The sequence below is a fragment of the Tursiops truncatus genome, chromosome 12 (genome assembly GCF_011762595.2).
Source record: "Tursiops truncatus isolate mTurTru1 chromosome 12, mTurTru1.mat.Y, whole genome shotgun sequence".
In the NCBI taxonomy this organism is placed as follows: domain Eukaryota; kingdom Metazoa; phylum Chordata; class Mammalia; order Artiodactyla; family Delphinidae; genus Tursiops; species Tursiops truncatus.
The window spans coordinates 60,583,813-60,608,983 of record NC_047045.1 but is presented as its reverse complement, the minus strand read 5'-3'; the positions used below and the strand labels follow the sequence as shown (position 1 = coordinate 60,608,983).

The 25,171-nt window shown below is 41.5% G+C and overlaps 1 protein-coding gene across 2 annotated transcripts in view; it reads left to right on the top strand.

Annotated features, from left to right (window-relative positions):
- The window catches only part of SLC2A12 (solute carrier family 2 member 12), a 56,422-nt gene that overhangs the window by 10,592 nt on the left and 20,659 nt on the right, over positions 1 to 25,171 (top strand). For both annotated transcript variants that reach the window (XM_073789610.1, XM_033867750.2), the window contains exon 2: positions 9,193 to 10,533. In XM_073789610.1, coding sequence (XP_073645711.1) covers positions 9,193 to 10,533 — 1,341 coding nt within the window. The remainder of the gene's footprint in view (positions 1 to 9,192; positions 10,534 to 25,171) is intronic.

Below are 25,171 nucleotides of genomic sequence, written 5' to 3'. Positions count from 1 at the left end.
GATATATTCATCAATGAGTTAGAACTTATCCCTAAATAAAATGCAAATATCGACCTAATGTATAAACTAGGGCGGTAATATTTTAGCTCTCCACAAACTCTCACTCAGCACCCCTAATGAGAGAATTTTCATCAATCAAAGGATGACATCTCCACAGACTCCCCCGGAGCTGCTTTTTCGGGGGGTCAGAAGGTTTTGCTCCATAGTCCAATTCCTCCCACTCTATCCTGTCACCATCACTTCTCTTTCTATATCTCTCAAGGGCTACAATTTTCAAGATTTCAGCAACTCTGACTGGCTCGTTGCATTCTAGAATGTGAAATCAGTGTTAAGAAGAGACAAAGTCCAAATGAGCCGCTGGAATGGTACATTCTAGAAGTTGTAATTTTGCATGTATTGTTTATGACAAGCAAAAAATGAGAGTCTGTTCATAGTCAGGGGACCAAAAAGTGGAAGAAAAAAAATTCCTTTCTCAGTCCAGTGGGGTCACTCCAGAAAAATAACTTCCAGACATCAGAAATTTGGCTAGCAGCTGTGCACATCAACTGCTCCTTCAAGTCTAACTACGAGAGTTTCCAACTGCAGCTGGGTGGCTAGACTAAGGTGTGTCAGACACTGAAAACCCAACAGCTTTTCCAACTTCCTTCTTATTTCTTGGTCTTTCCCATCTGGAGAACTAGAAGATTCAGATACTCACTTAGTCTCTCTTGCAGCCAAGTTTGACTGTGGAACTCACTAGTTCTGGTCAACGAGACACTAGGGCAAGTCTTTGTAGGGGAGGAAAAAGTTTTCCTCAACCTTTTTAGAGCCTGTGGCTGAGTCCGAAAATTAAACTGACAAAGACTAACAGAAAAGCATCCATATTTATTTAATATAAGTTTTATGTGACATGGAAACCTTCATAAGGAAATAAAGACCCAAAGACATGACTAAACCTGAGTATTTTTATGCTAGATTTGATGAACAGTGGACAGTCATGAAAATATGACAGGTCAAGGAGTATGAGGTAAGTGTAGTGAGCCAGGGGAAACTTAGCAAGCCTGTTTGTTTGAATTCTTCTTGGTGCCCCTTTGTCTTCTGAGATAAGGATGTTCTTTTCCTCTGGGTATAACAGAGAGCACCTCTCACATGAGGGTTTTATGACCTGCTTCGGGGGGAAGGGCAGGGGGAAGGCTAGAGCCACCTTCCTGTAACTGGCATTTTCTCAAATTCCTTCAGCTTAAAATATTCAATATGCCAAGGGGTTGTATTTTGGGGTAGCATGTCCTGAACCCCATCATCTTCCAAGGTGCTTCTGAAAAGTTCCTTCCCTGATAAAAGGAAAGAGGCACATGGGAATAACCCCTTGCCCTAAGCCTTCTTCCATTGTCTGCTGCCTTTGAGTCTGGTTGTGAAAGCGTCTAATATCTAGAGCTGTGACAGCCACCTTGCACATACGGTGACAGATTGGGGACAAAAGCCAACCCTCTGAGGAGGCAGGAACAGAAGGATTCATAGAGTGTGAATCCTTGTAGACACCAAATTCAACTTGGTCTTCTCACAAAGTAAACAATAAATGCCCATGTTTTGCAGGTTTTTGGTTTCCTGCCATCAGAAATATCATAAATGATTTGGGGGCTGGGTAAAGAGAATGTGGCAATCTGGTTATTGTCAGACACATTTTAAATACAAAGGCAAAGCATGCGTTTTAAGATTTCTCTTTACAGGAAACAAATACATTTTGGACAGCATCTGATTTCTGTTCTCTATAATTAAAAAAAAAGTGGACTCTGTGGAAAAAAGAGATGCACGACAACATCTGGTGATAAGAGTAAATTGAGGTGAAGATGGAACTAGCTGAGATCAGAGATGCTAATAGACCTAATACGAGATGTGTAAAGTGTCAGAGTCTAAAACTGCAAGAGCAGAATTATTATCTGAAATCTGTGATTCAGAGGATAAATAAGAGAAGCTATTCTAGGATGTACATAAAAAGAACAATAAGATAGAGATGAGGAAATGAATATATTTAGCTAACATATAAATTATTATTCCAAAACAAATGGGAAGGAAAAACCCCTCAAAATACTAGAGGAAATCTTTTCTGAGTAGGAGAACTCAACCAGTAGCAAAAAAAATTTAGAAGAAACAAGTACTCTGACTTGTCCTGGTGCAAGTTTCAAATTGAAGGAAAGATGAAAGAGAGGAAGGAAAGAAAGAAAAGAATGAAAGTCCTACAAGGAATCAGGCAGAAAAGGAGTGTTAACAACAGAGCAAAATGCAGGGAAGTGTCCTTACGCCCCCTCTTTATACCTCCCCAGTCAACAGAATTTGGAGAAGATTAGTTTCAGAAAAGTGTGTCTGTGAAAGTACTACCTGGGGTTGGAAAAATAAAAGGAAAGAAAGTAAAGTTCCTACCTTTTTGTCCTAGAAAGTCCAAATAGTAGGTATAGAGGAAGGCCACATTTTCTGTTGTTCTGAGTTCCATTGCATGTTAAGGAGAGGATGGGGGTACGGAGAGAGGTGGGGGGAGGGTGGTTAGATAAAGGATAGTGCCCAATATTTAGCATCACAGGGAGTACCACACATGGTCCAAGGCCAAGAGGCAGCATCTGGAACTTTTGACAGCTGTTGGAAACACCATACCACAACACCACACTCTCCTCTCACCCTCTGAACAAGGGAGCTATCTGATTAAGCCAGCGCTCTCCTTCCCGGGCATCCAATAGCCTCTGCAGAGCTCTGGCATCAGGTCCTGTGTGGACCCCATACAGACTCTACTCTCAAGGGACTCCCAATCTAAGCAGGAGACAGACTAATCCAGAGTGCTGTAAGGCCCTGGACACAAAGGCAGAAGAGAGAAGAGAGATTAATGCTAACCACAGAGAGGCAGTCTGGAAGATTTTGTAGAGGGGGGATATTTGAGCCGGATCTTCAGAGACTCAGGTTTCCCTAAGCTGTGAAGGAGGGAGGCCAGATGTGCCACGTGCCGTAAATGAGGGACAACAGCATGAAGAGAAACACAAGTCTGGGAAAGGGCAGGCATTTTCCAGAAACAACCAGTGGTGCAGAAGGCCTGAGAATTGTGCCTGAAGACTGTTGTTGGGACGTGAAAACCTGGTCCCCAGAAAGGAGACTGCTAAACATGGAATCTGAGTGACTAGTGAACAAGCCTGTGCATGGGGCTGACATTAAATAAAACATAAATATACGAGTGACAATGGAACACTTTAGAGTCCCTGCAAATGGTGCCACATTAACTGGCTAATAACAGTGCTGAAAGCGCTATAGAAATACTGATTGCATGTTGTTCAGATGCTAAGCATTTATGTAAATATAAAGTTCCAGGTGCTAACCCTTAAGTCATACTAGGTATTAACCTTAGTCTGTTGACCAACCATGGGGAAGAGAGGACCAAGGATTGGCATTTGCAGTGCTGTTACCATTCATTCATTTATTTATTCGCTCAACAGATATTTATTGAGGATTGACCTTGTGCCAAAGACTAGAGGTAAGAATACAGATGTAAAGAAAGCAGGGTTTGGGGACTTCCTTGGTGGTGCAGTGGTTAAAACTCCATGCTCCCAATACAGGGGGCCTGGGTTCGATCCCTGGTCAGGGAACTAGATCCCACATGCATGCTGCAATTAAGAGTTTGCATGCCACAACTAAGGAGCCCTAGAGCTGCAACTAAGGAGCCCGCCTGCAGCAACTGAGACCCAGCGCAACCAAATAAATAAATAAAAATAAAAATAATAAAAAAAAAAAAGAAAGTGGGGTCTTGCCTTCAAGGTCTTTCTGTGTAAGAGGGGAAGACAAACAGGTCAATAAATGAGTGACAGAAGTATGCCTTCATATATCTGAAACCCTACATTCTGTGCACAGCAGGAGTGCAGAGGGGCTGGGGTGGGACAGCAGAAGGTGGCAGAGCAGGGTAGTCATCATGGGGGAGGTGGCACTTGAAATGACTCTTGAATGATGGATTGGGATTAAAGGTATTCAGAGGGAAGGAGCAAAGAAAGAGGAGAACACAAATGCAAGGCCATTTGGGGGCCACTGCAAGTTTTTCTCGAGCAAAACATGAAGTAGGAGGTCTTTGAAATGTGTGACGCCTTCACAGTTGGTCAAGTTGTATAATGACCTGGCTGCCTGCTGAAAAAAGACCTGTGTGTGCACGCTGCTTTCCAGTCTGTTGTAGGACTCAGTCCTCTGGCAAGCGTTTGCTGTGTGTCCATTATGTACCTACGCTAGAATAGGCACATGGGGGAGAAAGGAAAGAAGAAAGTGGGCAGAAACTCAAATATTGTGAAAAATGGAGTGTTTCATGTGCTTGCCTGTTAAAGTTGTGGTTCTGTCTGAGTCACCGTGAGCAGGAGACAATGCAGCTATTGTGAAAGCGGCTGCAGCCTCTTAGCCAGTGGGGCTTGCCTGTCCTTTGTGCCCTGGATGTGGGTCTCAGTGCTCATTTGCATAAAGCCTCTGAGTTGTGATCACATCTTCAATAGGAACAGTTTTACTTTATTATCTTACTAAGGAATTATCATCGCATCAAAAGGAACACGGCTGGTCTAACAAAGCAGCCGGACCCAGAGGGTAGGCATGACCCAGGAGCCTGTGGGTACCACTTGCAAGTTTCTAGATAGTTTCTACTTCCGTGATGTCCACAAAAGGCTGAGAATTCCCTATGGCATCTTTGGGGGGACACTGGGATGTAAAGAAGGGCTGTCGTGGATCGAGACCATGATCCAAATCGCCAGGAATGCTAAACTTCACCATGAACTTCAAGTGCGGACTGGCTTCAGGGCTGGATGTTTATTGAAAAGGCTCTAATTATGATTCCTCACCCTCCTCTCCCCTGTAGTGCTGGCTGCTTCTCCTCAGTCCACCCAGCTGCCCCAGACTCTGCCATTCGTGTTTAGGCAGACATCCTCTCTCTTTCCTCCGTTCTCTGTCAGATTTCTTGGAAACGTCATCTCTACTTTCTGGCATCCAGAGGATAGCATCCTGCTTCTATCATCATCAACCAAAAAGTAGACACAGAAAAAGAAAAACCCACTCTATGTCTTTCTTCATTTTATTTATATGGTAAAATAGCAGCAGGAAAATTTCCCATGATGGAAGTCCTAAGGTGTCACACGGTTGAGATCCTGGAAGCGCTAGGGTCTAGCCTTCCACACTGAATTAGAATTCCAAATCCTGAATGGACAGCCTGAGGGCTGCAATGGAACCTCAGCAGTAATAAAAAGCAGTCATGAGATGAGTGGGGAAGCTAGTTTGGGTCAGTAGCCCTTAAAGCATATAATGGGAAGATATATCCTTCAAATAAAATTCAGTCAGTAAAGACCATAGCTTAATTCTGTAGCATACAACCTGCGTTGGTATCCTCCCCCCAACCTATGTGAGTATAGGGTCATAGAATGTCCTAGTGCAACTGTATAAGCTTTTGAAGGCAAATTGCCTAGATAGATAGATAATACTGTGATATATAATTTTTAAAAACTTGTAATTTTGTAAAGAGAATTTTTTATTCATATGGAGACAATTTTATTTTATCTCTAAAGAATTATACTCAGTGCTAGCTGCTGGGTCTCAAGAGGGTCTGATCCTGACAAACCAGGATGATTTCCAGACCCTTTGCACACATCCCAGTCTGTCAGTGTCCTATGAACCCTGGATAAAAGAACTAGGCATATGAAGCTAAGTCCAGAAAGCAGAAGAAAAAGCTGGGTCTCTCTTCTGTCAGGGGATATTTCCCCAAGACCACAAGAAGCTGGCTTTGGGACTTGCACCCTTCCCCCCCATCCCCTTTCCTCCTTAACCCACGGCCTCGACTCTCTCCAAAGTAGGATAATAGAAGGCTTCCCTCGTGGCGCAGTGGTTAAGAATCCACCTGCCAATGCAGGGGACACGGGTTCGAGCCCTGGTCTGGGAAGATCCCACATGCTACGGAGCAACTAAGCCCGTGTGCCACAACTACTGAGCCTGCTCTCTAGAGCCCACGAGCCACAACTACTGAGCCCATGTGCCTAGAATCCGTGCTCCACAACAAGAGAAGCCACCACAATGGGAAGCCCGCGCACCACAACGAAGAATAGCCCCGGATCACTGCAACTAGAGAAAGCCCGCGAGCAGCAACAAAGACCCAACATAGCCAAAAATAAATAAATAAATAAATTTATTTTAAAAAAGTAAAAATAAAAATAAAGTAAGATAATAGAGCATCAAAGGAAGGAACTCTTGTATCTCAAGTGGTCTTTCTTTTTCTAGGGAGGCACTATTTCCCATCCAACAAAACGGGGAAACTAAGGAAGGCTAAGGAGAAGGACAAGGTGGCAAAGACTGTCTTCTGCTACTCACACAGCTCTCACATCTCTTCCCCCGTGTCCTTGACTCAGTACCCCATGCCACGCTCTGTCCCTCTAAATCTGCTTCTGGGGTGCCTCACTCAACCTGCCTCTCAAGTGCCCCATTCTCCAGAGCCGCTTATTTCTCCAACCTGAATATTGGAGACCAACCACCAGAGCACACACCCTAATCAGCACATCAAACTTAGGTGTAAAGAACGATGACAAGAAGGGATACGGAGCAATGTGATATTCTCATCCAAATGTGAGAATCTGACTCAGATCACCTGTGGTAGAAGAATTTGTTGTTGAGGATTTTAAGATCAAGTGAGAAAAAAGAATATGTGGAAATTGAGAGCATGAACGTACTTCAAAGTCATTTTGCATGTGAAAATTAAAAGAGTACATAAGAAATAATAGAAAATAGAGATATCACTAGAATGTTAAGTTTCGTGGGGAGCAAGAACCACATCTGTTTTGTTTCATTGTGATACATATATAGAGAGATATCTGTACATATATATAGATATCTCCCAGTACCTAGGAAGATGCCTGCTGTGTAATGATGTTAAATATTTGTTTTCTGATTAGCTGGTTAAATTGCTGATGTAGTTTCAATTTAATGGTTTGTATTCGCAATGCTCATACACCAAATTTATTTTATTGTGGATTATTGCATTTTTATTTGCTCCTCCATGTAAATATTTGATGCTTTTTAAATTTTATTTTTGAAGTCTCCCATTTTCCACATGCCATCAGGATCCCAGAGATGTAAAATACCTTGGATACTTGTGGTGAGAGGCGATGTCAGATCACCTTTATCTGACCTGCTCCTTTCACCAAAGCTAAATGGCATTTTTTTTTTTTTTTTTTTTTTTTTTTTTTTTTGCGATATGCGGGCCTCTCACTGTTGTGGCCTCTCCCATTGCGGAGCACAGGCTCTGGACGCGCAGACTCAGCGGCCATGGCTCACGGGCCCAGCCGCTCCGCGGCATGTGGGATCTTCCCGGACCGGGGCACGAACCCGTGTCCCCTGCATCGGCAGGCGGACTCTCAACCACTGCGCCACCAGGGAAGCCCTAAATGGCATTTTTAAATCACACCTCCTACTCCAGCAATGGCATAGTTGAACAGCCTTAGCTCAGCTTGTGATAATTGTGTGTCCAAGCACACGTTTCTAGTCCATTTCACACACATCTCATTCTGCTCCTTCTCCATCGCCTTTGCTTTTGCCTCCCCTTCTAAATGTTGGCATTCCCTAGGTCCTCGTCCTCGTCTTGCTTCTCTTGTTCCTCTATTCTGTCTCCCTAAGTGACCTCTCCCGTCCCTGTAGCTGTAAATACCAAATACACACTGCTGGATCCCAAATACATCTCTCCAGCCTTGACTTACCTCTTCAGTTCCAAATCCGTATTCTCAATCCACTACCTGATATTTTAATCGGAACACCTTACAGGTAAAACAAGTAAACCATTTTAGTAAATCTAATATGGAACTTCTGATTTCCCCTTCTCCTTTCACCTCCGCCCATAGCCAGGTCCCTTCTGCTTCTTCCCTAGGTCCACCTGTGGCCCATATAGTACATAAGCCTGCATACCGGGTACTGAATATTGTAAAACCACCCAACAGACTGCTCAAACCAGGGGGCCATCTTGGGTTCTGACCCACTTCCTCACCCTCCAACACCAATTCACAAGCAAGTGTCATCGTTTTTACCTCCAAATTAACTCTTGAATCTGTCTGCTTGTCATCAGTTCCACTCCTCACACCCAAATGCAAGCTGGCACCGTCTCTTGTCAAGACGAAGGCGACAAACTACCCCCTGCTACCGGTCTTGCCTTTTGACAACTAGTCTCCACACAGCAGCAAGAAGCTCAGAGTGTCTTCCCTCTTACTGGTCAGTGGGCATGGACCCCACTGTATTGGGAATACAATAAAAAGTTGTCACTGTGACCTGCCAGGCCTTGCATGAAGTGTTCCCTCTCTACCTACCCACTTTCACTGATGCCCCCTCCCACCTCCCTCCCCAAGCTCATGCTGTGCCCCCGTACATGACATGACGTCCTGGCATCTCATAGCTCCTAAAACAGGACGAGCGATTTTCTGTGCTCCGGCCTTGGAAACTAGTGCTTCCTGGACCTGTGATCCTCTTCTCTAAGCCTTTGTCTTTTTGTTTTGTATCCTTTCTGTTATGACAAGTTACAGACATGTAACAAACACTTATGCACCTACCACCGAAAATTAATGACTTTAACATTTCACCATTTTCCCTCAGATGTTAACCCTACAAGAATGGAACAATATAAAGCCCCTTTTGTTCTTCTTCCCCCTGTCCCATGCCCCTTCCTCCTTCCTCAGAGTGAGTGATGGATGCTGTCGGGTCCTTTCCCTGCACCTACTTCCGCCTCCTTCTTTCTGACCCAGCTCTGAATTCATGGAGGCGCTCACATCCTGGCAGAGGCTGCTTCACTCTCTGTCCTGCCCTCAAGGGTTTGCCTTAGACAGTGGGACCCGAGGAGCCACGCTCTCTGAATTTCTCTTCCAACACCAAGGCAGGAATGAAACCATGTTCTTGTTTATTCAGTCCTCATCATCTGTCATCTGCTTATCTCGCATATCTTTCTGCTCAAAACAAAAACCAACATCACATCACAAATAGAAGAAATAACTTTCTAAATGTCTCCACCCCTCTCCTCCCCAAAAATGAAAGAAAAAGGATTTTTCCTTCTTTATTCATGTTTTGGTTAGTGTATTATTTGACTATGATTATATGTGTTTATACTCAGTGCTATGAAAAACGTACTTAGACAAGCTTAAGTCTCCATCAGACACAATTCAGAACTGACCTGTTTCTTCTCTCTGCTCGTAGGTTGCGGTATGTTTACTCTCCTGTCATCTGTCACGGCTGCTGTCAGCGGCTTCCTGGTGGGGTATGAACTTGGGCTCATCTCTGGGGCTCTTCTGCAGATAAGAACCTTGTTAGCCCTGACCTGCCACGAGCAGGAAATGGTTGTGAGCTCCCTCCTCATCGGGGCCCTACTGGCCTCTCTCATCGGAGGGGTCCTGATTGACAGGTGCGGAAGAAGGGCCGCCATCATCCTTTCATCCTGCCTCCTGGGACTTGGGAGCCTGGTCTTGATCATCAGTTTATCTTATGCGGCTCTCATAGCGGGACGCATTGCTATTGGGGTTTCCATTTCGCTCTCTTCCATCGCCACGTGTGTCTACATCGCAGAAATTGCTCCCCAACACAAGAGAGGCCTTCTTGTGTCGCTGAACGAGCTGATGATCGTCATTGGCATCCTTTTTGCCTACATTTCAAACTACGCGTTTGCCAATGTTTCCCACGGCTGGAAATACATGTTCGGCCTTGTTATTCCCTTGGGAGTTTTGCAGGCGATTGCGATGTACTTTCTTCCTCCAAGTCCTCGGTTTCTGGTGATGAAGGGACACGAGGAAGCTGCTAGCAAGGTTCTCGGGAAGCTGAGAGCCATCTCCGATACAACGGAGGAACTCACTGTGATCAAATCTTCCCTGAAAGATGAATATCAGTACAGTTTTGGGGATCTGTTTCGTTCAAAGGACAACATGAGGACCCGAATCATGATAGGCTTAACATTGGTATTTTTTGTACAAATCACTGGTCAGCCAAACATATTATTCTATGCATCCACTGTTTTGAAGTCCGTTGGCTTCCAAAGCAACGAGGCGGCCAGCCTCGCTTCCACAGGGGTTGGGGTTGTCAAGGTCCTCAGCACCATCCCGGCCACCCTGCTTGTAGACCATGTCGGGAGCAAAACCCTCCTCTGTGTCGGCTCCTCTGTGATGGCAGCTTCGTTGGTAACCATGGGCATCGTGAATCTCAACATCCATATGAACTTTACCAATATCTGCAGAAACCATAGTCCTATCAACCAGTCTTTGGATGAGTCTGTGCTCTATGGACCAGGTAACCTGTCAGCCAGCAATGACACTCTTAGAGAATCCTTTAAAGGGATGGCTTCCCGCAGCAGAAACTCGCTAAGGCCCACGAGAAATGACCTGGATAGGAGAGGAGAAACGACCTCGGCATCCTTATCGAATGCTGGACTAAGCCAAACTGAGTACCAGGTCATCACGGACCCTGCGGACGTCCCAGCTTTTTTGAAATGGCTGTCCTTGGCCAGCTTGCTTGTTTATGTTGCTGCATTTTCAATTGGTCTAGGACCAAGTAAGTATTTCATTTTTCATTCCTTCCCTCTCTCCCCTTATGAATGTTATATATTAACGTTGACCCGTCAGAGCATCCTACTGCTATAGTACCTTATACATAGAACTACTAGAAGGAAGATGGGGATGATACTGGCCACCTGATATTTCTGCTAATGAGGAAAGTATGGCTGGCTTATATCTGCCTTGTGAAATGCGCAGGGCTAGTATTCAACCAAGGATTAGTTTCCCATTATCTGTCACATGAGGATACTTTAATATCAGTTGATTAGGAATGAATCAGACCTTGAAAAATATTTGTTGCTCAAGAGAATATATTGTTTTATGAAAACAAAGTTGACTGGGACATTGTCTTCTATATCATTCTCTACTTTCTTCATAGGTGCAAGGAAAAAAAATTGTGTTTAGATTTTCTTAAAGACACAATAGTAGATGCATTCCAGTAATAAAGAAGAAGAAGGGAATTAAGAAGGGATTATTATGGGAAGGATAATGCATTATTGAAGTATATTTGATCACTAGAGTAACCTCCTGGGGCACTTTACTCTGTCTATGAACCAAGAGAATGGGAGTCAATGCATTCCCATTGAACATAGTACAAACAATCTACAGGGAGGTAGCCACAAGGTTGTTTTATTTGATATAGTCAGTCTATTGCAGTGACAAAGTTTAATCACTTCTCTTGAGCAAACTCGAGTTTGCTAGAATAGGTTGTTTGTTGCAGTTCTTTCATCTTTTAGCCTCACATCCAAAGTCTAAACCTCTCTGTAGGGAAGTTGTGAAGGCTCTTTTTTACGCCTCACTAGAAAATGATGCGCTTAAAAATCAAGGGTAGTCTCTCCCTACCACCCTCAACTCCTACCTGTCACCTCTCCCTCCCACTATCATTCCTCTCCATCTCTCTCCCTTTCTTCCTCCTTCCTTTCCTCTCCTACAGAGTTGATATTGAAACTTTTGTTTACAATGATCAAGGAGCAGACAAATTTGCTCCCATAAAGGGAAATGCTGGAGGTTCAAGAATAATGAGAAGACATAGGCTGTGTTGAGGGAGAAGGAATCTCATGAACACGTGCAGGTTTCTGGTGCCAGACGCTGGACAGTGTTTCTGGAGAGGGCTTGTGCTAGTGATCCACTCTTAACTCTTCATTCAAATGATATGTACCCAGTGACTAATTGTTTTAATAGCCATGAACTGTGCTCAATATTAGGGAAAGAGTAATGAACAAGGCAGATACTGTCCCTGTCTTCAAGGAGATTTTGGTTGAATGGATTGAGCTACGCTCCCTGTGTCTGATTCTTTCTGGTCAGCAACCAGCAGGTTTGACCTGCTTAATCTCAGTTAATTAATAACTGGACTTGCACATGGCCGATACGGCCCCTCCTTCAATTCTGCTTCCTCATCTTTTAGTTTCTACTCCTACGTCTATGTGAGATCAGTCTCTAGATACTGATTCATTCAAATTCCATAGAGGGAATCTGATGTACACTGCTTTTTGCTGTGCCAGGTCATAAGGGATTGTTTTAGTCTAAGCAGCTATGGCTAGACTGGACTACATGATCTAAAGCACTGATGTCCAGAAGATGGCCCTTCCTTTCGCCCTATGAGTAGACAGATTTCCCCATAAGGGGTTGTGCATGGGCAGATAGAGGAAATGCTACAATACCATCAACCTCTGCTCTCTCTGACCCGTTCCTGGACCCTGACCCTGCTTCTTAAGACTGAAAATGATAAACATCATTAACGAACAGTTTCCTGGAAACAGGCTTCTACCATTCTTTCAAGATTCAATTATCTTGGGTGTGCACCTGTGAGACACTTGTTTTAATCAGTTTGGGTTGCCATGGCTTAGAGACCAAACAGTTATTTCTCACAGTCTGGAGGCTGGGAAGTTCAAGATCAAGGTGCTAGGAGATTCAGTTCTTGGTAGGGCTCTCTTCCTGGTTTGTAGAGGCAGACTTTTTGCTGTATGGGATGGAGAGAGAGAGAGAGAGAGAGAGAGAGGAGAAAAGTGACTAGATCTTTTGTGTCTCTTCTCATAAGGGCACTAATTCCACCATGGAGGCTTTACCCTCATGACCTAATTACTTCCCAAAGGCCCCATCTCTAAATGTCATCACATTGGGTATTAGGGTTTCAACATATGAATTTTGGGGAGCCATAACATGCAGCAATAACAATACTTATGTGGCCATTCTGATACATGAAGTTAACGAAATTTGAGTAAGCACCTTTTAAAAATTGTTATTTTCAGAAACTCTTTAAAGTCTATTAGAAGAGCAAGATATGAGTGCTACCTTGTACCAAGGAATCAACTTAACCTTGTCTGTGAACCTTTCTATATCAATAAGGTTTGCTTACTTGATAAACTTCAGGTGGTATTTATTGTTCCATTGATTCCCTTTGCTGACATCTTTTTTTCCCTATATATTCATCATAAAACTAAAAATATTTCTTTTTTGCATCAGTTTTCTTGATCCAATCTTTTGAAATATCACAGATCAATTAAGAAAAGGATGCCCTCTTTGTTTTCATTCAGAGGATCTCTCAGGTTGGCAGAAGTTATGACATGACACACATTATAATATGAGAGACATTGATCTTAAACTTCCAGAGCCAACCTATTCATGGTAAGAGTCCTCCCAAGCTCATGATACTCTTCTTCTCTTTAATTTTTGGGCAACATTGAAAAGTACAGTAAATCCTCAGTCACTCACATACCATTTGATACTTTATTGTATTAGAGCAAGAGTTCCCCTTTTCAGGAAGCTCAATCTGATTTTGGACAAAATTATTGGAGGCTATTTGTTATTTACCTTCTAGAATTCCTTAAATAGTATTCTATACTAATTTTTAAAAATACATAATTTAAGCTTTAGATTCAGCTAATATTTATTGGCACCTATTATGTCAAACACTGCTCTAGGAAGTTTTTACATATTTTGGAGTACTTCATTTTACCTTCACAACAAGCCTGGGAAGAAAAGTATTCACCAAATTTTATAAATGACGACACTGAATCTCAGAGAAGTTAAGTGACTTGCTCTCATGAAAACATCCCTTGTCTTCTGAAATGGCCAAGACAAGAATAGGCAGAACTGTGTTGGTCTTGATAGTAACTGTTAATTGTCAGTTCAGTCCTCTCCTTGAAGATATATTAGAAAAAAGAATGAATGAAAATAGTGTATTATTGTCCATCACATGAGGCTATTAATGGGCCACTGCATTTTATGCAGGATAGAGACAGTCTCTCTTTTTCTGAAGCTCTGCTAGCTAAGCGAGCATGAACAGTTTTTATAAGGCTGAGCTACAGGATAAAAGAGAAGGAAAATAATGATGAGAATGCAGAAGTTTTTGATGTGCATTTACTTGAATAACTAAACTGATTAAGATAATGTTTAGTGTGTATATTGGTTGGAATTCAAGCTCAGCTATAATAAAGGCCAAAATAACAGTGGCTTAAACAAGATAGCAGCTTCTTTCTTTCTGTTAACAGAGCTGGGTAGTTCTGGGTGCTGTGGAGGCTTCCAGCCCAGGCACTGGAAGCCTATAGATAATGTCCCCAGACGCCATGGTTTAATATTGGTTCCCAGTCTATCGTGATGCCTATTTAGAGATATTAAGATGAAGTTTAAAATTTCATCACCCGGGCTTCCCTGGTGGCGCAGTGGTTGAGAGTCCGCCTGCCGATGCAGGGGACGCGGGTTCGTGCCCCGGTCCGGGAAGATCCCACATGCCGCGGAGCGGCTGGGCCCGTGAGCCATGGCCGCTGGGCCTGCGCGTCCGGAGCCTGTGCTCCGCAACAGGAGAGGCCACAACAGTGAGAGGCCCGCGTACAGAAAAAAAAAAAAAATTTCATCACCCTTTTCTGATAGCTAATGATCCCTTGAGAATAAGTGAAATGCACAAAGTACAGTCAATTAAAGGGAGGCTAGGTATTGAAAGGCCTGGATGAGAAGACAGTGTGAGCAGTCCTAGCAGAAAAGCAGAACTGCTATGAGTGATATGAGATAAGGAATTCTCTACAGGGATTAGACACTGCATAACTGTGAGAGCTGCTGAGCAAGCAAAGGTCTGGTAGGGGACGGTTAGAGGCAAAGGAGAAAGTCACTAATCAGGGCCGCCAAGAAAAACTGGTGGAGTCTGTGAAGCCTGCGGCTTCTGCATCTGGTTGCAGCCTGAAGTCTCTGCAGGTCAGCAGGGCAGGTGGGAGGAAAAGCTGGATGTAGAGCAGGGGGCAGCAAAGACAAGGGACCCTGCTAGGGCAAACTGGAATCCATAAGAAGAACCTGGAACCCACATCTGTCTCCCATGTCAACTCTGATGACGCAGGCCACCTGCAGAAAAACTGATGTCCTTCTCCACAGAGCCCTGCCCATGTGCCTGGCCTGGTACTTGGAGAAGTTGGAGGAGGGGATCTGGGTGCACTGGCTGCTCCCCATGCCAACAAGGAGAACCAGCAGACCACAACAATGTGTACAGTCTGCACTGATGTCCAGGGCACCAACCCCCCAGGCACAGGGCTGAGTGTCACTTTAGCCTTCCAAGTCTCAGGCAAACTTCTCTTCTGGGCAACCCTTACCCAGAACTACACAGGGAAGGAAATGTAGTTCCAGCTTAGCTAAACTGACACAGTACAAAATGGCCAGAGTGATAAACTTGACTAAGAGAATAGATGAGAATCTGGAAAGAAATATTTCAGAAGGTCAAAGCCTCTGTATCCTGTCTTCAGTTTCTCTGATAGACATTCATTTCTTTTCATTAAGATATTACTCGTTAAACTATATGACTAGCTTCCATTCCATCTGGTTCTAAAGAAGCCATGAGGTCATTTCATTACTGTCTCTTGGCTTTTGTTTCTTTAGCTATAAAACCAAAACACACTCTTTTGCTAATGCATGATAAAAGCTTTCATATTTATTTTCTCAGGAATGTTAATTGTCTCCCTTGAGCTGACCACTGTCACGTATCTCCAGTTCCGTTGCCTCACGTGACTTCTTGTTCCCTTTTTCCCAATGGTTGCTGAACTTTTCCATTTTGATGCTTCACCGTCCGCTGAACACAAAGAAGCTGAGGCTGAATTCTTATTCCCCTCATGTCAAGGGGACTTGTCTTTCTTTTCCACGGGGTAGTCACTCTGCCAGTCACTCAGGTCTGACGCTCTGGGACCGTTTCCCAATCCAGTCAATGACCAAATAAATGCTCTTGGATTTTCCCTCACAAAGGGTTCCTGTGTTCATTTTTCCTTCCCACTTCTGCCATCCTAGTCTACCCCCTTTCAGTCTCATCCCTAGATTACTGGGATACCCTTCCTGTGGTTCTTTCCCCTTCTAGGCCTTTCCCACACCCAACCATCCTCCACACCAGTATTCCCTAAGTAATCATGTTCCCCATGTCACCACAGCTCACAAATCTTCCACGGCTTCCCACTTTCTTCCATATCAGAAGAACCAAATGCCTTTCAAGATGAAAAGATTAGAAATGACCTAGTCCTACATTTTCCTTTTAGAGAAAAGAAACAAGAAACTCTCAGAGATTGAGATCACACAGATTTAGGACTAGAACTCTGGACATCTGAAGCCGAATTCCATGCTCTTTCTATGACTATATCACTCATCCTGGAGGGAAAAGATGTGTGATTTTCAAGGTTCTCCATCATCCCACCCAACTCCATCAGAGCGTCTGCACAACTCCAAGGGGCACCATTTACATCGTAGTCTGTGGAGTTTTCTTTCAGGGCTACCATTCATATAGAAACACATATAGATTCCACATGGGATATAAGGAGAATGATGCCCCATGGCGTTGTGACATGAGGCAATGCTTTGCCTCTCTGGGCATTTTTATTTCCCATTGCTCCCCACCCAGGTCAAGAGACAGAAAGCATCTGTTGTGGCCTCTTTTCCTTCCCCCCTACTCTACCCAAGTGCCTCCTATCTTGAAAGCTCAGTGAAAGTCTTATCTCTTTTATGAATTCACTCCATTTCTTCAAGGTCTTTATTTGTACGAACTACTAGTTATTTCTAGTGTAGACTAGTTCAGTTCTGGGCTACAAAGAGCCTGAATTTAAAATCACAAAACCTAGGCTCTAATCTCAGTTCTTCTGCCTACTGGTTATATGTTTTTAAGTCATTTATTTTCTCTGAAGCGCTCTCTAAATCCATGAATTGGGCATAATAATACCTGTCTTATCTCACAGAGTATAAGTGAGCATCAAGGGAACTAATGCATGTTCAAGTGTTTTGGATGTTACAGTGTGTGATGTAAATGGAAGTTACCACGTGATAATACAACTTAGTCCTTAATGATATAGTGTACTGCTTTTGTATGCTTGTTTGGTTTATTAACCAGAATGTGGTTACTGGATTGTAAGCTCTTAGAGGTAAGACATGACATCTCACATTTTTTCCTTCTGTCCCTTTAAGTCAGCACTGTATATATCTGTTTGAAAACCATGCAGGGGTACATTTATGTTTCTAAGGAGGAGAGGGAAAGAAGAACTTTAAAACTAAGGTGAATATACAGGAAAAATCTTGAAGTGTGCTTCTTTATCTGTGTCAAGCTATTTAGTGGGTAGGCTAAGTACCAGGAAAGCTGGGAACACTAGGTTGCCACAGAAGCGCCTGTTCCTCCTGAAACCATCATGTTTTTGCAAAACAATCCGTCACTTTGAAACCACACACCTCAGTTTGAGACTCGAACCCACAATCTTCTAATCTCACTCCTTCAGGTGGGACTCGAATCCAGCCGCACTTCAGTTGGGACTTGAACCCAAAATTTCTGGCTTAGGCGGGGACTCAAACCCACAATCTCCCATCTGAAACCACACACCTGGTCACAGGATTTAATGGACCTCAGGTTCTTTACGTCTCAGCACAGAAGGAATTCAGTGAGAGGTGAAGTGATAGGCAAGTCGATTTATTAATATAGGACGCTTGTGAAGGATACAAGAGGGCAGGCAAGAGGACTCTGCCCTGAAAGTTAAGTGGGAAAGCAGGTTTATTTAGGGAGATGCACACTCCACAGACAGAGCATGGACCATTTCAGAAGGCGAGAGGCCCCGAAATATGGGGTAGTTAGTTTTTATGAGCTGGGTAATTTCATAGGCTAACAAGTGGAAGGATTATTACAACTATTTTGGGGAAGAGACAGAGATTTCCAGGAATTGGGCCACGGCCCACTTTTTGGCCTTTAATGGTTGGCTTTGGAACTGTCGTGGTGCCTGTGTGTATGTCATTTAGCATAGCTAGTGTCTCATAATGAGCTTATAACGAGGCTCAAGGTCCTCTGGAAGTCAAATCTTCCACCATCTTGCACATAATCTGTTCTAACCAGTTTTTGTCATATCCTCAACAGCCATGTCATTCTTGTGCCTTGCCGCCTTCCCTCCTGTCTCAACTGTGGTGTGAGTTTTAAAAATCTCTTTCTGTTTTTGCCTCTAAGAAAAGATGCAGGAGAGTTAGCAGTGCTCAGAAATAAGTAGTTGGAGGCATTTAGGGCCTTTCTTTGTCAGGTCGTAAAGAGTTATTTGGGACTTTCACTAATTCCTACTTTTAGACACAGAGTATCTAAAAGTAGTCCCAGATTTTTTTTGGACATCTTTGCTTTTTGCTTTCACATGGAGAAGAAAGTCTTTTTGAGCGTTTCTTAGAACAAAAGCAATGCTAATGAGATGGAGAATCTCAGTCTGAAGGACGTTTGGGTTTGGGAAAGGGAAATAACCCTTCATCTCACGGTTTCTTCAACTTGTAATTGCTGTTCCAAGCACTGATCCGGATAGTCACGCCTGAGGGTAGAAGGCAAGCAGTCAGAGACAGAATCCCAAACATTCCCTCTAAGGAAAACAAGCAGTTAATTCACGTGGGTGGCTTGAGACTGTCAATTCTCTTAGGGTTTTTAGAAGAGATCTGAATAATTGTCCTTTATTTTTCTTGCTAAGAGTTAGCCATTTCTGTTTATATTCATGCTGCAGTTCATTTTTTCTTTTCTAAAGAAAACATACCATAAGAATTCCAATTCAGTCACCAAAATTGTATTCTAGAGCATTGGCACGAACCAGTTGGAATTTAAAGAAGATTTTTATTAAGAGCAAATTTTCATACCAGATCGTGAACGCATTATAAACGTATTAACCTGATGCGATTATTGCTCAGGTATTTCATTTAGAGAGTTTATTACTTGTAATAGAAGTAAATCCTTTGTGTAAATAGGGGCATAAAGGGAAAAGTACTTGCTGTTCCAAAGCAAAATCAAAGCAAGATTAAATCATCTTTATTAAATCTTTTAAAATATGTGTTGGCTTAGAACAACATTCCTTCATTGTATTAGATCACAACATAGTTTCTCTTGTCAAAAAGTATTTCTATTTTTAGGTTAAAGTGTATGCCCTACATCATTTTACTTTCTGGTCATCTGTTTCCCTGATTTTAGCATAAATGGGGTACCCTGGAATCTAGAATTCAGGAGGGGGCATAAATTTGGTACCAAGTAATCTCATATATTTTATTTTATACATTTAAAATATTATTCTATGAAGGAATCTGTAGGCTTCACTAGCCTGCTGAGGGGTTTCATAGCCCGAGGTTAAGAATCTCTGCCCTCCATTTCTCTGTAACTAATACCAAAACTCTTCCATCAAATAAAAATCACAATATATACCCCACTGCTTTTATTGGAGATTTTTATGAAACATTCCGTTTTCCACGCTTCATCTCTCACTTTAAAATATGTTCGAAATCTTAACTTGACTTTCCAGTCTTTCTGGGGTGGTCCTGATCATTTTAGCTCCTTCTAATAACTGAACACTTTATTATTGTGGTTCAAGCTTCAGGGTAGAACCAAAAAGTCCTGACATTATGAGGACATAGAGCCACATAATGATTTCTCTTCTTCTTGGGCTTCAAAAGTAAAGCAGAGATGAGCCCAAGCCCAAGCCCAAGGCGTAAAGTTATTATTTCATGAGTTCATCTGAGGTAACACTTGTGTAGCTGCCCTCCTTAGAACAGTCTCTGTAACTCAGAAAAATGTGTGTGACTGTTCTTTTCACAACAATTATTAGGGCTTTTATAAAAGGGAATGAAATTGGGCCATTTGTAGAGACGTGGATGGACCTAGAGACTGTCCTACAGAGTGAAGTAAGTCAGAAAGAGAAAAACAAATATGTATATTAACGCATATATGTGGAATCTAGAAAAATGGTACAGATGAATCGGTTTGCAAGGCAGAAATTGAGACACAGATGTAGAGAACAAACGTATGGACACCAAGGGGGGAAAGGAGGGGAGTGGGGTGGTGGAGGGATGAATTGGGAGATTGGGATTGACATGTATACACTAATATGTATAAAATAGATAAGAACCTGCTGTATAAAAAATAAATAATAAAAATAAATAAATTAATTAAAAAGAACAATTATTAGGGCTTTTTTTAAATCCAAAAATTCCTATGTCCATAAATTAATTAAACTCCTCTTCCATCTCATGACTAATATCTTTTCATTAGAGCAGATGGAAGGAATTTGTCCAAGGTCACATATTAAGTTCTGTAATGAGGCTATGACTGTCATCCTTTAACTGCCTTTGTATTCACAAGTTCAAGCGGAACTTTACACTGAAGACTGAATGACAGGTGACAGCAAATCACCTCCCCCAATCTCTTCTACCAAATAGGCAGGAGTTCCATCAAGAAAGCATCTTAGAGTGATTACGAAGAGAGGAGAGAGGGAGACAGTGGTAGGGATTCATCTGCTCACTTACTTGTCCAGCACGTGTGGATTGCTCACCACAACCCACTGGGCATGGTACCCATTGCTGGTGATTTAGGGATAGATGAGAGAGAGCCACACCTCGCCCCAATGGAGCTAGTGGTGGGGACAGGCAATAAGCCAGAAAATGAATACATGTATAATACAACTTCAGGAGGAGAGAAGTGTCAACATTTAGGTGGAGGTAAGAGTGATGAAGAAAAATCAAGAAGGATCAGGGATAACATCAAGTGGCCTTAAGGGAGACGTGAGCTTGGAGGTTTAGGAGAAGAGCAGAAAGCCTGTGGAGGCTACACAACAGTGTGTGAATTCAGACTACGCTTTGGCATTAGGCTGCCTGACCTTGAATCACAGCTCTACAGTGTAGGACTCCAGGCAGGTGAATCCATCTCCCTAGGCTTCAGCTTCCTGATCCACCTCACAGTGTAACTGTGGGGTTGAACAAAGCCATTTGTATGACGTGTACCTAGTGTAGTGCCTGGTGTGTGGCATGGACTCAATACACTTAGTCATTAGTGCTATTTTAAAATATCTGGCCGTAGTCTAGACAAGAGATGTATAGCTTTGGTAAGGCCAGCACTGACCCCAGCAGTCATTTTGCTTAAGGCACATCAGGAGACACAGCAGATGCTCCATAGCCACATATTGAATTATGATGCCATGGTCCTCCTCACTTCCCTTCTATGCACACCATTCCAGTTAGGTCAAGACTAAAGAAAATACATGTGTTGCTTGAAATATGGTTCATTTCTGCATTACCTACAGTCAAGAGAGTTTTCTAGGCTATCAGACAGGTGTTACAGAAAATTCTGAGTCTTTGGCGAAAGGTGAAAGGTGTGATTTAGGTTGAGAAACACCCAACTGTCCATTCTTCTAAGTTGGTGCAACTAATTTAGACTCTGTGTCCTGTGTGCACACAAACTTTGGCTTGTTCATTGTTGTTTCCTTGAGCCTAACCTAGGGCCTGGCCCACAATAGGGGCTCAAGAAATATTTGTTAGATGAGTCAAAAAAAGTTTCTGGAACTCTCTCAGCTTCTGTGATGAAGGGGAGCTGTCTCTCTAGTCTAGGGTTGACATATCCTGATCTTCTCTAGTATGAATCTGTGTCAATATCTAGGCCATCAGAAATAAAAGTGGTTTGTGGGGAACCCCATGCACATTTGACCAAAAGTTATATCTGAGTAAAACTATTCAACTGAGGATGTGTGGCCACCTCTAATTCATTTGATGACTAAAGAAGTTTCATGTTTTAAATTTACTAAAATTAAGGCCATTTAAAAAAATGTATGGTGTTAGCCAAAATATTCATTTCCAAATTTCCATATTTGCTCCAAATACAAGATTCAACGTTTCCCCTGGAGTGGGAAAAAAAAAAAAAAAAGAGAGAGATTGAGATTAGTCATATCATGGGATAATAATTCCTACCTTGGTTTAGTAATTGAATGTTTTAGAACTTAACTCTTTCCAAAAAAGATTTGAGACAACGCCTTCCTGGTTTTCCTAAGAGAAATATGTAGAAGTCTGAGCCTGGAATTTGTTTACTTAATTAGTGTTAGAGCTTATAGAAATATTTCAGTGGATTATCTCAGGCTTAACAATCACGTTAAATTTCTCAGATGTAAGCTGGAAGTCTAAAGTTAATAATAGCAATAAAAGATCTTTGTAGAAAAATCCTACCATAGCCACAAGTAATCAAACTCTCAAGAACTGTAAACTGGCTGATATTTGAGCCCACTCGCAAGCTTACAAGTTAGCCTCAGTTTCATGGATTTTGACAAAGACACAAGACTCCTTGGTCAGAGACAAAGGACAGTTTATTATTCATAGCAATAGCCATAGCCAGACTACCAGCATTTGCACAAATTCCCCAGGCCCCAATACCCACAGGGCATTATGAACCAGGCCAGGTGACACCTATACCTAGACTGGGTTATTTTAGAGGAGAGGAACCCCAAGCTTAGGGAACCCAAATCTTTTATAATAGACAGTAAGCCAGCCTGATTTTTCCCCTGGAGGGAGACATTATCTTTAATTTACTGGATAGTAAACAAAACTTTGCTCTAGAGGGGACACTCTGTCTTCCAAGGTTGTTTGTTTTATGAACATCCTTAGAAAGACAGCCTGGAACAAAATTGGTGCTTTTTCTCATGAGACATGCTGAAATGCGAGACCCATGAAAAATCGTCTTTCAACTCAAATACTCTGAAAAGGCCAATTTTCTGTTTAAAACAAGAAATTAGAACTTCTTAAGGTACAAAGATTGTAGAGCCTAGCTTTTTGTTTTGTTCGGTTTTATGGAGTTTAACCAGTCTTTTGGAGGATGGTTATCAGTAGGAAGCATATGACTCATCTGCCATAACATTTGAATTTAGACTTTATACCTAAATATCTCCAGCTCTTCCAAAAGCAATTGTTTATGTGTTGTTTGTACAGCTAAAAATTATGACAATTCCAGGGGTGTGGAACAGCAGGTTCTAATTTGGAAGTTTACTCAGCTGCTTCACTCTAAGATATACAGGGTTTAGAACAAAGGGTTGCAGACCAGAATTATATCAAATGTTTTCAAAGATATTTTGATATTCTTCATATTTCCTCCTAGACACCAGGCCCCTAATATTCCAAACCATCACCGTCAAAGACTTTTTAGTGCTCACCCTCTTTTTCTATCATTCTTCTTGGATAATCACATATTCTTAGAGAAGAGGCATATTGATTAAATTATTATTCTTTAAACAGGAGAATTTTATTATCAAATGTAGCCATTATACAATCGTATTCACACAATGGGTTTGTGTTAATTGTGTCTACCTTTAATATCTTTCAAATCTTTTTTTTTTCCTTTTAAATCTTACATTTCAGTTATCATCAATATTCACACCAATACTGTTCCTTTTTTTTCCAGTTAATTAAGTTAAAAGTTATTTTGTTTGATTAAAGTGGTGATTTATATGGTCCTCTGGTGTTAGTCGTTGCAATAATGCAAAGTAAACAAATAATAGTATCTGAATGGTTTTATACTAAATTTGCACCCAAGCAAGAGGAAAAACTTAAAGAAATATGTGCCTTAGCTAATTAAATCTCACTCTCCTCTTTGGAGTTAAATGATGCACAGTGGTACCTAATAGAACCAAAGGGTCTAAAACTACATTTTTGTAGCATGAACACAGCTAAACAAGGAGAAGTAACACCATTTACAACATTACCAAAGGCAACTCTTCACATAATATAATACATCGGTGTTTAACTTTCCTCTCCATCCCACGCTATGATCATAGGCCCATGCCCTTGAAAATTACAAATATCAGACAGTAAAGACATTAAAGAAACAGACTAAGTTTTTAACACTATCTTAATAAACACAGCATTCACCTGTTACTTTATTGTTTTTCAGAACACAATGTTAAGCATTTTTCCAAGGAACACCTGTAACATTAAAAACTATTAATACTTTCCTCATTGGAGTCTGAAGCATCGTTCATGAAAAAAGCACAGTATAAAATGTTACATGTGAAGCATGACATTCAAGTTATAGTGTAAACCAGAAAAGACTAATTTCTTGTATCTCCTTCCCTTTTTTGTTTTGCCTTTTGAACTCTAGTTCAGTGATCTGCAAATTGGGATAAGCATAATCCTGGAGGCTACTTTCTGGAATATTCCTTCAATGATACATCAAAGGAAATCAATTTTTGGATTTTTAGGAAAAGTCTGTTTCCTAAAATTTCTTCTTCCCTGTCTTGCCAGTAATAACTATTCTTCCACTTAAAAGAAAGCACACCTGTTACCCACCAGAAATCTTATTATGATATATGTCCCCAATTATAAAAACCTTAGGAACGCTAATGCAAAAGACAGTTGGAAATATTGGTGTAGGTGTGATATGGAAAAATGACTCTAATGACTAGATAATAATTCTCTCATAAGCCTAGATATTTCTAATAATTTACTTTCAACAAAACTGTAGGATGACCTAATCAAGCTATCAGCTGATATATCATTACAACAAACTTTTGTTGTTAATTTAAAGAATGTAGTGACACTCCTATTAAAAAACTTTTTCAACTCCCCATCTATTTTTATTATTCTTGAAAACAGTACATTTCATCTCCCTTTTTTTTTTTTTTTTTTGGCCTGTGCCACGGGGCATGTGGGATCCTAGTTCCCTGACCAGGAATCGAACCCGCGTCCCCTGCATTGAAAGCATGGAGTCTTAACCACTGGACCGCCAAGGAAATCCCCCACATTTCATCTATTTGAAAATGATGTCAACTTTATGTTAAATGCCTTATTGTTATATTTTTAAATGGATGAAGATGAGTATCAAATAGGTATTGTATTTAAATTCCACTGGAAATACTTGAGTGATATAATTATTCTCTACTGTAAATATAGAGTTTAAAAATACCATAGAAATTGCATCTTTTGCTGTCATTTAAATTTATATGGTAAAAAAATGTTAGATGTTGATTTATAAATGAAAGAAAGTACTTAGTTTTTCTAATTATTTTAAAGGCTACACAAGCAAGAAAGTTTGGAGACCACTGCCACCGTTCTTATTCCCAATTAGTACCTGATCACAAAAGGGTTCCATTTTTAACTCTGGCATTTTTTATTAAGGGTTATTTCATTTAATCCAATTTCCTAAAAAATATTTTAAGAAATCATTTCGGTTGATTCTGACTAGAAATCATTAAGATAGAAAGATTAGGAACATTGAGGTTTTATTTCATTGTTTTCCTGTTAAGTAATCCAAGATCATATTCTTGAAAAAAAGTATTTTAAAAGAGGCCAGGAGTAAGCAAAACTCAGAGAGACTGAGAAAAGGGAGAATACAAAAAATAAAAATAAAGTAAAGCTACAGTATCACTGATGATATTGGA